General features: G+C 45.3%; 1 protein-coding gene across 1 annotated transcript; it reads left to right on the forward strand.

The window, feature by feature from the left end:
- Window positions 1-3,880: 3,880 nt before the first annotated feature.
- LOC124692050 (BTB/POZ domain-containing protein At1g21780-like) lies at window positions 3,881-12,603 on the forward strand. Its single transcript, XM_047225351.1, has 4 exons — window positions 3,881-4,070; window positions 4,222-4,367; window positions 11,447-11,562; window positions 11,738-12,603. Exons 1-4 carry the CDS (start codon window positions 3,931-3,933, stop codon window positions 12,344-12,346), a joined length of 1,011 nt encoding a protein of 336 aa, XP_047081307.1. The 5' UTR covers window positions 3,881-3,930; the 3' UTR covers window positions 12,347-12,603.
- Window positions 12,604-12,833: the final 230 nt, after the last annotated feature.

Consider the following 12,833-nt stretch of genomic DNA (forward strand, 5'->3'; position numbering starts at 1 on the left):
CTTGATCTTCTGGTTCTTGCGCCGCCCGCGACGCTTCGCGGCCTCCACGACTTTCTCCTCCGGGGAGAGCACCTTCTTTGCCGCCTTCGGCTTTGCCTCCCGGCCGTCGCCGGTGGCGGGCCGCTTTGCTTCCACCGGAGCTGCAACCTCCATTGTGGCTATGGTCGTGGCTACGGGGGAGTGTGGGGCGGCGGCGGGTGCGAGGGTTTGCTCCGCATCCATGGCGGTAGCTGCGGCGGCGAGGACGTCCATCGCTTCTGGACTGCTCGCGCCGGTCTAGTTTGCAATTTCGCGCGGGGAATGGCCAGTGGCGGGAATAATATCGGCCTCCAGCCACTGACGCGCGGGTCCTACGTCATTTTCGGCGGACACTCGGTGCGACCGCCGAGCGTCCGCGGAGACGCAAACCTGGCGCATATTTGGGCCAGGTTTGCGTCTCCGCGGACGGCCCGGTCACTTTGCGTCGCCCCGCTGGAGCAGGCCCCAGACACATTTTCGGTCACGGCGGACAAAAACGGTCGCTCAGCGACCATTTGCGTCGCGCCGCTGGAGATGCCCTAATATCGGGACTAGTAAGCCAGCCCACCACAAGATGAATAAGTGCTCCTCTCCTATGCAGACTTACTACCTAGGTTGAGCATATTGCTATGTTTATGAATATAAGTAATGTACTCCCTTCCTTCGTTAATACAAGATGTTTTATCTTTTTATCTATTTTGGTGTATATTTAATCTAATTTTAATGTCTAGATTCACTCATCATAATGTGTATCTAGTTTATTTCAAAATGTTTAAAACGTCTGTTTTTTTTACAATCAATACCATATATCTATAAGAAATAGTACATGGTAAAGATACACGAGGTGATTCCAACTATTACAAAATAAAGTCTAAAAAAAGAGCAAATTTTGAAGGTCTTCAAAATCTTTCTTCTTCAATGATACAATCCTGTACTTTTCTGAAAGTAGCTAATGATAAACACCAAACCATAGACATGTAAATACCAATGAAGGTTCTCCCATAATTTTAATTTGAACCGCAATGTCGCAGCCGGGACAAATATTGCGAGGATAATTTTCCTCGCGGCAACCTTGAAAAAGATCCAAAATTGATCCGGTGAAGTAAGATCTGAAGGCTTGTACCTAGAGAATTGTAATCTTCCAACACCACCATTGATGCCAGGAAGAAGATTGCGTCGTCGAACGAATATCTGAAGATCACTTATTGTAAGGCGATGTCATCTTTATTGGATGTTGACCAAGAAGAAGATGACAATCAAACTCTAATCTAATCTATGAAAATACCACTTTAATCAAAAACTCCACGCATAGTTCGGGTTCTCCACCTCTCCTGACGCCGGTGAGGCTGGCCGGAGGAGAGGGAACCAATCTACCGTGGAGGCGGAGGTGAAGGAGATGCTAGGGTTTCAATAGGCGGCGCTAAGCGGAACAATATATTTATGAATAGAGGATATGTCTAATATACCCTTGGACGTCTCTTATGAATCTTTATCTGTGTGGTTGATTCAACAAAAGGAAAATGATTGCCCTACTGTTGTTTATTGCCCTACTGTTTTTTTTTCAACAAAAAGAATAAATAAATAGGGGCCGCCCTAGCTGGCGGTCGACCGCGCAGAGGCGTCCTGGCGGTCGATTCCCGACATTCTATTTTCGGGTTACTATTTCCCACCTTTCCGTTTTCGGCTTTGCTCTTCAAAGCGCTGCCCAAAAAAAAACTTGCTTCGCCAGGAAAAAAGATACGGAGTACTATGTTTTATGCGTCTGTTAAAATAATTTTGGGACAATTCTCAAATTTATAAACCCATATGTTTATTATTATTTCAACGGTATTGTGAAAACTTATGGACCCGAACTAATTTCATTTAGAATATTATTGGAATATTTTTAGCTCATAATTTATCAACCGTTCTGCTCATTATTTATCAACGGTAAATGTAAAAAGTTATCGACCCAAAAATCTAATTTTATTTAGAATAACTTTTGTAACATTTTAGCTCATGATTTATCAACCCTTATGTTTGTTATTACGCAATGGTAAATGTGAAGAGTTATCAACCCAAAAATTTAATTTCATTTAAAATATTTTAGAAACATTTTAGCTCACAATTTATCAACCCCTCCACCCGTTATTTATCAATGATAAATTCTAAAAGTTATCAACCCAAAAAAGCTAATTTTATTTATAATATTCCGGAGACATTTTAGCTCATAAATTATTAAATTCTCTACAAGTTATTTATCAACGGTAAAAACGAAAATTTATCGACCTACAAAGCTAATTTTATTTAGAAAATCTTTGGAACATTTTTAGCTCTTAAATTTATCAACCCCTCCACCCGTTATTTATCAATGGTAAATATGAAAAGTTATCGACCAAAAAAACTAATTTACTTTAGAATATTATGGGAATATTTTTAGCTCGTAATTTATCAACCGCTCTACCCATTATTAACAACGGTAAATTTGAAAAGATATCGATCCGAAAAGCTAATTTTATTTAGAATACTTTTGGAAAAAAATTAGCTTATAATTTATCAGCCCTCTATTCGTTATTTATCAATGGCAAATGTGAAGAGTTATCAATCCGAAAAGTTAATTTCATTTAGAATTATTTAAAAATATTTGAGCTCACAATTTATCAACCCCTCTATCTGTTATTTATCAATGGTAAATGTTAAAAATTATCAACCCGAAAAACTAATTTAATTTAAAATATTGTGGGAATATTTTTAGCTCAAATTTATCAACCGCTCTGTCCATTATTTATCAACGATAAGTATGAAAGGTTATCAACCCGAAAAGTTAATTTATCGAAGTTAACAAACTTGATAAAAAGGTAATTAATTAAGTGGAAAGTAGTACTTTATTTAATTTGCAAGTGGTAGTTTATTTGAGTTGCAAGTGATTTCCCGCCCGTTATTTCCCTATGAAACACACTCGCCCAAAAAAGGGAATTAAAAATATAATATGCTAAATAATATGAATTTTGATACAAATAACACAAACAAGGAAAATATAAAATTATTAAAAAAAGTGAATTGTAGAAAGGGAATTGTAAAAAGGAAAAATAGCACAACCCGGTGGCCCAGAAAAGGGAATTGTTTCATTGTCCAGATAATTAGAGTGCTAAAAAAAGGGAATTGATAAAAGAGAATCTTAAAAAGTTAGTTCAAATCATATAAATTTTGTTACAAATGTAACGATAAAAATACTAAAGGAAAAAAGAAAACCACACAACCTAACAGCCCAACTACCCCAAGCCCAATGCCTACACGACCCACTTCAGGAACTCAAAAAAAAATACCCAATCGTTCTCACCCGGCATCGCTCTACACAACTCAAAACGTCATGGTTGTTAACTAGCTCCCGCCGGTGAGCCACCGTGCAACGCCACACTGCGACCGCTCCCCACCTCCCTTCCCCACCCCCTCACGTCGTTGCGCCGCCGCAGCCAGTCAACCCTAGATTTGCCGCGGCAGCTCCGTTCCCCGACGAGATCTCGACCTCTCCGAGCCGTCGCAAGATCCCCAAATCTCCTGTCGCTAGCGTACGGAACCGGCATCTCGAACACCGCCCCGGCGACCTGCTGCTCTGCGCCGTCGTCTCATCAAGTGGAACGGGCGCGCCGGGCCTTCCATCCTCATCTGGCCTATCCGCGCGAAAGAGAAAAGGAACCCGATGCAAAACGACAAAACATTAAAGGTGAAGCATTTCGCGCGGAAGAAATTCTGACCGCTTGCGCGGTCGAGCGCTAGAAAGGGAATTCGAATAAACATGATCCTTTTGTGTTGGCACGGCTGGTACGTTTCGGAGTACAAATAAACATACTCGTGGTCGGTCGTCAAGACTGAACCTTTCGGCCACTCACTGTCACAGGGCGCCGCCCTCTCGCTCTCCGGGCTCCGGCGACCATGAGCGTCGGCAGCGGCAGCCTGAGCGGGCCGGACTCCCGCGTGGAGACCATCTCCCGCCTCGCCCAGTGGCGCATCGACACCTTCGGCCCCTGCTCCTACCGCCGCTCCGACCCCTTCAAGCTCGGCATCTGGAACTGGTACGCCCATGCTCCTCGCCACTCCCAAACTAGACCACTAATTCCCCACCCTCTACGCCCCCAATCCCAAGATGTGGAATTTGATCGGAAGTTCGCGTGATTTGACGAGACTGGCCGCCGGCTCATGTGATGAATCCCCCGCCCAAACCAGGTACCTGTCGGTGGAGAAGAGCAGGTCGGTGTACGTGCGGCTCTTCCCGGAGCCCGGCCGGCTGGCCAAGGAGCAGCCGCCGCACGCCCGCTTCCTGCTCCGCGTCTCCTGGGCCGGCCCGCCGCGTCGCTCCACCGTCTCCCCAGGTTTGGCCTGGCTGCTCTGCTATGCATATCCATCCAATTGGTAAAGATTGAAGCCTTGGTGGCTGCACTTGCTACTAGCTGTTTGTGTGGTTGCATAACGAATAAGAAAGACCACCAATCATTAGGCTATGATATACAGTTAAGTAAATTCTAAGCGCTTGCGCTGAATTCATGCACAAACTAGACCATATGATCTGGTAATTTTGGTTCCTTGTCTGGACTATCATGTTATGTTGTAACCTTTGTTTAGTCAATCATTCCATTCCTATATATTTCTTTGAAGTGATGTCATTCATTACTCTGGCGATATAACACATTGGAGCGGCTAGTATCTGGTCCTGAATTTTTCTAGAGCGAAAATATAGTTATGTATATCATTAAAGGATTTCAACTTCCTCTACCCCTAAGTACCAACTGATGGAAACTGTGAAAATTCAACTTGCAGTGGAATTAGAAATTTCAGTGGGTTTATGAGTTTCATTAATTTCTTTTGACACAGTTACCTATCTTCTAATTTCCTAAGGGAGGTGATCTTTTTTCTGCTGTACTTTCACAGACACAATAAAATATATGTCATTACATGATTTCAAGCATCCCTACTCGTAATTAGCAACCGATGGATATGATCCAACCCCTATTTGAGGGTGCTCAGAGTATTAGTCATTTCCATTTCCTTCTCCACTTGCTTTGGAGTTTGGACACACCATTGTCCTTCTTTTCCGGAGGTTGGAAGGTCTTTGGGTCCACATCGACTGCTACCAAATATCGAGAGTTGCATATTAAGAAGTTTGCTAAAATGAAAATACTCATGCATAAGTTAACAAGAAAATTAAAATTAGTCATGGTTCATACTGTCACTGTGAAGGTCGGGCTTAGCGCAGTCGTAGAGTTCTCCACTTGTGTCCTGGAAGTCCTGGGTTCGAATCAGCCTCCTTGCATAATTAAAAAAAAGTAAGGGAAAGGCTGCCTAGAAATACCCTTCCCCAGACCCCACAATGTGTGGGAGCTTTCAGCACTGGGTACACCCCTTTTTAATGGTTCATACTTGTACTGTCCAACAAGCCACTGTCCTGACTTTATTCGCCTATAATAGGGGATAGATGAAGTGGCTGTCATCACTTCTTTCTTCCACTATCGGGGATACATTGTCCTCTAGAGCAGATGTGGAACCCTTAGTAAGACTCATGACTGTACTAATAATAGTTGGTATGCCATCTGTATCATAAGATTGAATCAGTATGTCAATCTCACTATCCAGAACGTGGTGACAGTGGGATAAGCATATATTTGCTTAATCTTATGATATAATTGACCAACTAGCTATGATTAATGTAGTGATGGATCTTGGTAAGGTCTCCACATCTGCTCCAAAAGACCATGTATCCCCTATTGTGGGAGAAGGGAGTGATAATGTCATTTGTTGGACTCCAAATTTTGTCTAGTGGACCACCTATTCCCTATCGTAGAGGAAGGAAGTCATGACGATTACTTGCTGGACACTGAACGTATGAAACCCTACCCAAATTAATATTTGAGAAGTCATGTACCGTGTATTTTCATTTTAGCAGTTTTTTTTATTATGATACGATGACTGTTATTATGCCCTTGTATCTTTGATAACAGTCCACGAGAAAGAAATGGATGCATATCCAAAGAACCTCTTCCCTCTCGGAAAAAAACAATAGTGTCCAATAACTGAAATCGTCCAGGGCTCTTTAAGCACACTCATATGTTGAGTTGGATCGTATCCATCAGTAGTTTTTGATTAGGGGTAGAGAAATTTGAAACTAAATAATGGCATATATAATTTGTTTTTTGTATGTTAGAAAGTACAAAGGAAAAGACCATGCCCCTGAAAACTAGAAGATGTGTCTATCAAATGAAGCGGATACAACTACTGCAGCTCCTAAGCCAATGGGAAGTTATATCTTCTCAATCCCAGCCAGTTGCTAATCATATAATAAGATACATTATTGGTATTATTGTCTCCCACAAAAGTTCTGGACCAGATGCCACACCCCCAAAAAATTTAAATCGTTAAGGTTAATACATAAGTATAATTGGATGACATCGTTTTAAAAAAATGAATTGGATGACAAGACAACAAACAGAGGCTACTGCGAAAAATGGGAAGAAGAAAAGTGAAAAAGTTGTTGTGAAAAATGATAGTGTTGAAGAGCAAGGGAAAAAAAACTGTGAACTAATGAAATCAAAATGTAATCTCCTGAATATCCAGGATTAATTTTCCTTGTTTGGGCCATTGCGGCTGTTTACTCTCAGATGGCCCATTGCCACTGGGATAACTGTGATGGAGAGAAGTACCATTTTTGCTAATTGGGCTCAGTTACACAAATGAAGGTTTAAATATGATAGCATGACCCCCTTGGTGTCAAATGGGCAAGGGCCGGGCCGTCACCCCCTTGGTGGCGCGCCGTATCTTGATCTGGATATGGTGATAAGTGAGCAAGGATCGGGTCGTCGCATCCTTAGTGGCGCGCTGCACCGACGCCCCGGTGTAGTGAAAAATGAGCAAGGGTCTCTGCATTTGATTCGACGAGTGCGGAGGGTAAGGAAGTTAGCCGAGCCTAGGAGGATACGCTTAGGTAGCTGGAATGTAGGGTCCCTGACGGGTAAGTTACGGGAGTTAGTTGATACAGCGGTGAGGAGGCGTGTTGATGTCCTATGTGTCCAAGAGACCAAATGGAAGGGACAGAAGGCGAAGGAGGTGGAGGATACCGGTTTCAAGTTGTGGTACACGGGGACAACTTCAAACAAAAATGGAGTAGGCATCTTGGTCAATAAGAGCCTCAGGGATGGAGTTGTGGACGTAAGAGGCAAGGGGACCGGATGATCCTTGTCAAGCTGGTTGTTGGGGACTTAGTCCTCAATGTTATCGACGCGTATGCCCCACAAGTAGGCCACAATGAGAGCACCAAGAGGGAGTTCGGGAAGGCCTGGAGGACTTGGTTAGGAGGGTACCTATTGGTGAGAAGCTCTTCATAGGAGGAGACCTCAATGGCCATGTGGGTACATCTAACACAGGTTTTGAAAGGGTGCATGGGAGCTTTGGCTATGGCATCAGGAACCAAGAAGGAGAAGATGTCCTGAGCTTCGCTCTAGCCTATGACATGGTCGTAGCTAACACCCTCTTTAGGAAGAGAGAATCCGAATCCTATCTAGTGACGTTCAGTAGTGGTCTACACTCTAGCCAGATTGATTTTGTCCTCTCTAGAAGAGAAGACAGACGCGCCTGCATTGATTGTAAGGTGATACCTGGAGAGAGTGTTGTCCCTCAACATAAGTCGGTGGTTGCCGACTTTCGCTTTAGGATCCGTGTCCAGCGGGGTAAGCGCGCCAAAGTCGCTAGAACAAAGTGGTGGAAGCTCAAGGGTGAGGCATCCCAGGCTTTCAGGGAGAGGGTAATTAAGGAGGGCCCTTGGGAGGAAGGAGGCGATGCAAACATGATGTGGACGAGTATGGCGACCTGCTTGCGGAAGGTCGTTGTAGAGTAGTTTGGGGTGACTAAGGGAAGTAGAAGGGAAGCTAAGGATACCTGGTGGTGGAACGATGAGGTCCAGAAGGTTATTAGGGAGAAAAAGGACTCGTTTCGTATGCCTATATCCGGACAGGAGTGCAGCTAACATGGAGAAGTACAAGGTGGCGAAGAAGGCCGCAAAGCGGGCGGTGAGTGAAGCAAGGGGTCGGGCGTATGAGGACCTCTACCAACGTTTAAACACGAAGGAAGGCGAAAGGGACATCTATAAGATGGCCAAGTTTAGGGAGAGGAAGACGAGGGATGTCAACGAAGTCAAATGCATCAAGGACGGAGATGATCGGCTTCTTGTGAAGGATGAGGCGATCAAGCGTAGATGGCGGGAGTACTTTGACAACCTTTACAATGGAGTAGGCCGAGAGCTCTACCATTGAGCTAGACGACTCCTTTGATGATACCGGCATGTGCTTTGTGCGACGTATCCGGGAGTCCGAGGTTAAGGAGGCGTTAAGGAGGATGAAAGGCGGCAAGGCGATGGGTCCTGATGGTATCCCCATCGAGGCGTGGAGAGGCCTTGGAGACGTAGCGATAGTATGGCTAACTAAGCTTTTCAACCTCATTTTTCGGTCAAACAAGATGCCCGAAGAATGGAGGCGGAGTATTTTAGTACCAATCTTCAAGAACAAGGGGGATGTTCAAAGTTGTACTAATTACCGTGGGATCAAGCTGATGAGCCATACTATGAAGCTATGGGAGAGAGTCATTGAGCACCGCTTAAGAAGGTTGACAAGCGTGACCAAAAACCAATTTGGTTTCATGCCCGGGAGGTCTACCATGGAAGCCGCCTTCTTGGTACGACAGCCTGATTGAGAGATACAGGGAGCAAAAGAAGGACCTTCATATGGTGTTCATTGATTTGGAGAAGGCCTATGATAAGATACCTCTGAATGTCATGTGGTGGGCCTTGGAGAAACACAAAGTCCCAATAAAGTACATTACCCTCATCAAGGATATGTATGATAATGTTGTGACAAGTGTTCGAACAAGCGATGGCGACACTGATGACTTTCCAATTAGAATAGGGCTACACCAAGGGTCAGCTTTGAGCCCTTATCTTTTTGATTTGGTGATGGATGAGGTCACAAGGGATATACAAGGAGACATCCCATGGTGTATGCTCTTTGCGGATGATGTGGTGCTAGTCGATGATAGCCGAACGGGGGTTAATAGAAAGTTAGAGTTGTGGAGGTGAACTCTCGAATCGAAAGGTTTTAGGCTTAGTAGAACTAAAACTGAATACATGAGGTGCAGTTTCAGTTCTACTAGGCACGAGGAGGGAGAGGTTAGCCTTGATGGGCAGGTGGTACCGGAGAGAGACACTTTTCGATATTTGGGGTCCATGTTGCAGAAGGATGGCGATATCGATGAAGATGTGGGCCACCGAATCAAGGCTGGTTGGATGAAGTGGCGCCAAGCTTCTGGTGTACTATGTGACAAGAGAAGTGCCACAAAAGCTAAAAGGCAGGTTTTATAGGATAGCTATCCGACCTGCGATGTTGTATGGCGCTGAGTGTTGGCCAACGAAGATACGACATATCCAACAGTTAAGTGTAGCAGAGATGCGCATGTTGAGATGGATATGTGGCCACACAAGAAAGGATCGGGTACGGAACGACGATATACGGGAGAGAGTTGGGGTAGCACCGATTGAAGAGAAGCTGGTCCAACATCGTCTCAGATGGTTTGGACATATCCAACGGAGGCCTCCGGAAGCGCCAGTGCATAGCGGACGGATAAAGCGTGATGAGAATGTTAAGAGGGGTCGTGGTAGACCAAACTTGACATGGGAGGAGTCCGTTAAGAGAGACCTGAAGGTTTGGAATATCGACAAAGATTTAGCCATGGATAGGGGTGCGTGGAAGTTAGCTATCCACGTTCCGGAACCATGACTTGGCTTCGAGATCTTATGGGTTTCAACTCTAGCCTACCCAAACTTGTTTGGGACTGAAAGGCTTGGTTGTTGTTGTTGTATGACGGCCCCTGGCGGTGCCCATATCCAGGAGCAAGCACTGCAGTACTTATTCGCTCAGCCATATGCCCATCACATAAAATGCCTACCCCCGTAGAGCAATCCACAAATCCATCATGTGTGTGTATTGGGCAGACAGCAGACTAGCTATGGGACGAAGAATCTGGCTATGGAGGTGAGAGAGAGGTTCTCCTAGAAGACGATATCGCTCCTTCTCATTGACCAATCGAGTGTATGGAACTATGGACCGTGTGGAGTCTATTCCTTTTCCGGTGTACTACTGGGTACTGAGAGGCGAGAGGTACACTTTTCAACCCATTGACAAATAGTAAGTGATGCTTTTGGACATAGATACAATCTTTGAGGTGTCGTTTTACTACTAGTTTGTCGTATTGTCAGGGCAATGGGACTAGGCGTCATCTGTGGAAGCGTTTCCATGGCCATCAGACTGGGCACCGCCATTGCCAGTTCTTCAGGTCTGCTGCCGCGTTGTAGCGATGGAGCTCGTGCATCCGTATAAATCAACCTTAATTTTTCATGGCCATGGTAATTAGTACATCATGGGTTCATGGTGGCTGTTAGTTTCACCTTGGCGGTTGGCTTTTCCATGCCGAATGGACTGAGCGGTGCTAGCGCTGGCATCCTTGTGGCCACTAAGTTATACGTCACCAATGCCGGTGCAATGGAATCCACTGGACTAGTTACCACCACCTTGGCGGTTGGCTCCACCTTGGAGATTGACTTCATTATTGCACCTGAACAGGGCGCCACTAGCGTCATTGTCCTCATTAACACCGCAACCAGGCTGCACATCGCCAGCGTCATTGTCATTGTAGCAACCGGGCGCAACGATTTTTTCATGTGTTCATATTTTATAAGGTGTCAACTGGCAATTATCGCGTGGCATATGAGTATTTTAAGGCCTATAGTGTCATGAAGGGATTTGGGCCTTGCTGTGGGTGTGAGGCCAACTAGGGCTCGTGGTTTGGTCACATTTGGGAAACGGGAAAATCCTGAGAAAAGCCAAACACATGATACACACTTGATCGACTGACGGTTCTCTCATTTGTTTTGTGGCGCATCACAGCATTGCGTCATGTCGTTCCTCTGAACTCTTGCTGATGTGAATAAGCAGTAAGCCTACATTATAGCGAATGTGTTTTGCAATTGTAAAGGAATTGTTAAAATGGCTGAAATATTGAGCAGCTGCAAACAGTGGCGGAGCTTCGCTGGGGCCGCCCAACAATTCTGTAAAAACTGCATTACATTATGCTGGCCCGCCCAACAATTCTTCTCAAGCTCCGCCAGTGGCTGCAAAGATGATAATTTGTGAATTTAGATTGTCTACTTTATGCAATATAATCTAAACGGTCATGACATAGTATTTACTTGGAGAAAATTTCGATTGTTCATACTTTGAATCTCTAGGGCTCTCTATGCATGTCTACCTGTCTTGTTCCCTAGTCATATTGCTACTGTAATGGCTACACTGACTTTTTTCTGTATTGTTGTACTTTTACGCAGCGCAAACTTAATTCATTGTATCCCTTGTGATAGTTATCGAGCAGCTTCTCCGAACCAGCGATGATTTTGTGTGGCAAGTGGAGGTGATGTCCCATGGGCGTTTTACAATTGATGTTGAGTTCTTGGACCTGAGGATAGGAACGAACAATGCAAGTATCATCTTTCCTTTATTCCACTTATCAGCTCCAAATGGTTCCTGCTTAACATTTTATAGGATTTTATCTGCAGTAATTTACCAACTTCCATCAGTAGCCCTGTTGCTTCTTCCTAATATAATTCAGTAGTTGTATGCTTATTAATGTGATCTAGTTAATGTGCTGACAGGCTACTGAATCATCTTCGTCGGTCTGGCCAAATGAAGGCGTGGTGCAGAAGGTCGCTAGCAAGAGCACCCTGGGATGCCTCTCCCGCATGCTGACAGAGTCCATACACGCCGACGTCACCATAAACACGACGGACGGTGTCCTGAAAGCGCACAAGTCGGTGCTGGCGGCATGTTCCCCCGTGTTCGAGAGCATGTTCGTGCACGACCTCAAGGAGAAGGAGTCGTCCACAATCGACATCGACGACATGTGCGTGGACTCCTGCTCTGCCCTGCTGGGCTTCGTGTATGGGACGATCCGGCAGGAGCAGTTCTGGAAGCACCGGCTGTCGCTGCTGGCGGCGGCGAATAAGTATGGCGTCGGCGACCTCAAGGCGTGCTGCGAGGAGAGCCTGCTGGAGGACATCAGCTCGGGCAACGTGCTGGAGCGGCTCCACGTGGCGTGGCTGTACCAGCTGGAGAAGCTGAAGAAGGGGTGCCTAACGTACCTGTTCGTCTTCGGGAAGATCTACGACGTGCGGGACGAGATCAACGGGTTCTTCCACCACGCGGACCGTGAGCTGACCCTGGAGATGTTCCAGGAGGTGCTCAGTGTGTGGAAGCCCATTTGAGGGGCCTGAGGTTGAGGCTTCTGTTTTGGTGGTTATGCTTTGCTGCCCCAACTGAAGCTGTTTAGGTACCCCCTGTAAGTAATGTAATGTACTCCTATAATGTTGCTGTACAAGAAGCTGTTGACCAGCCTGTTGTGGTCTGGCCTGGTTTTGTAAATAGGGTGTAAAAGTTTGTGAGGAACTTGAGTAACAGTACTTTGCTTGTCCATCATGAAGTCCTGTATCCTGAAATACAGTATATCTTTGTATTGTGTAGATGTGATTATGGAGTCAGATTTGGCATGCTGTGACTCGGCTGTTCAGGAATTGGTCTAGGCACATGTAATTGTGGGGTTCTGCTGTATGATAGGCTAGAGATAGTTGACTTGGCAAGGTGAGCAATAGGCTTGGTTTTGCCGCCCCCAACTAGACTGGACAACCTGACTTTGTAGCATGCTGGCAAATTTGGAGTTGTTCTGGAACAAAGGTGACTGGTCTCGCAAGAAGA

This window comes from Lolium rigidum, chromosome 1 (genome assembly GCF_022539505.1).
Source record: "Lolium rigidum isolate FL_2022 chromosome 1, APGP_CSIRO_Lrig_0.1, whole genome shotgun sequence".
NCBI lineage: Eukaryota > Viridiplantae > Streptophyta > Magnoliopsida > Poales > Poaceae > Lolium > Lolium rigidum.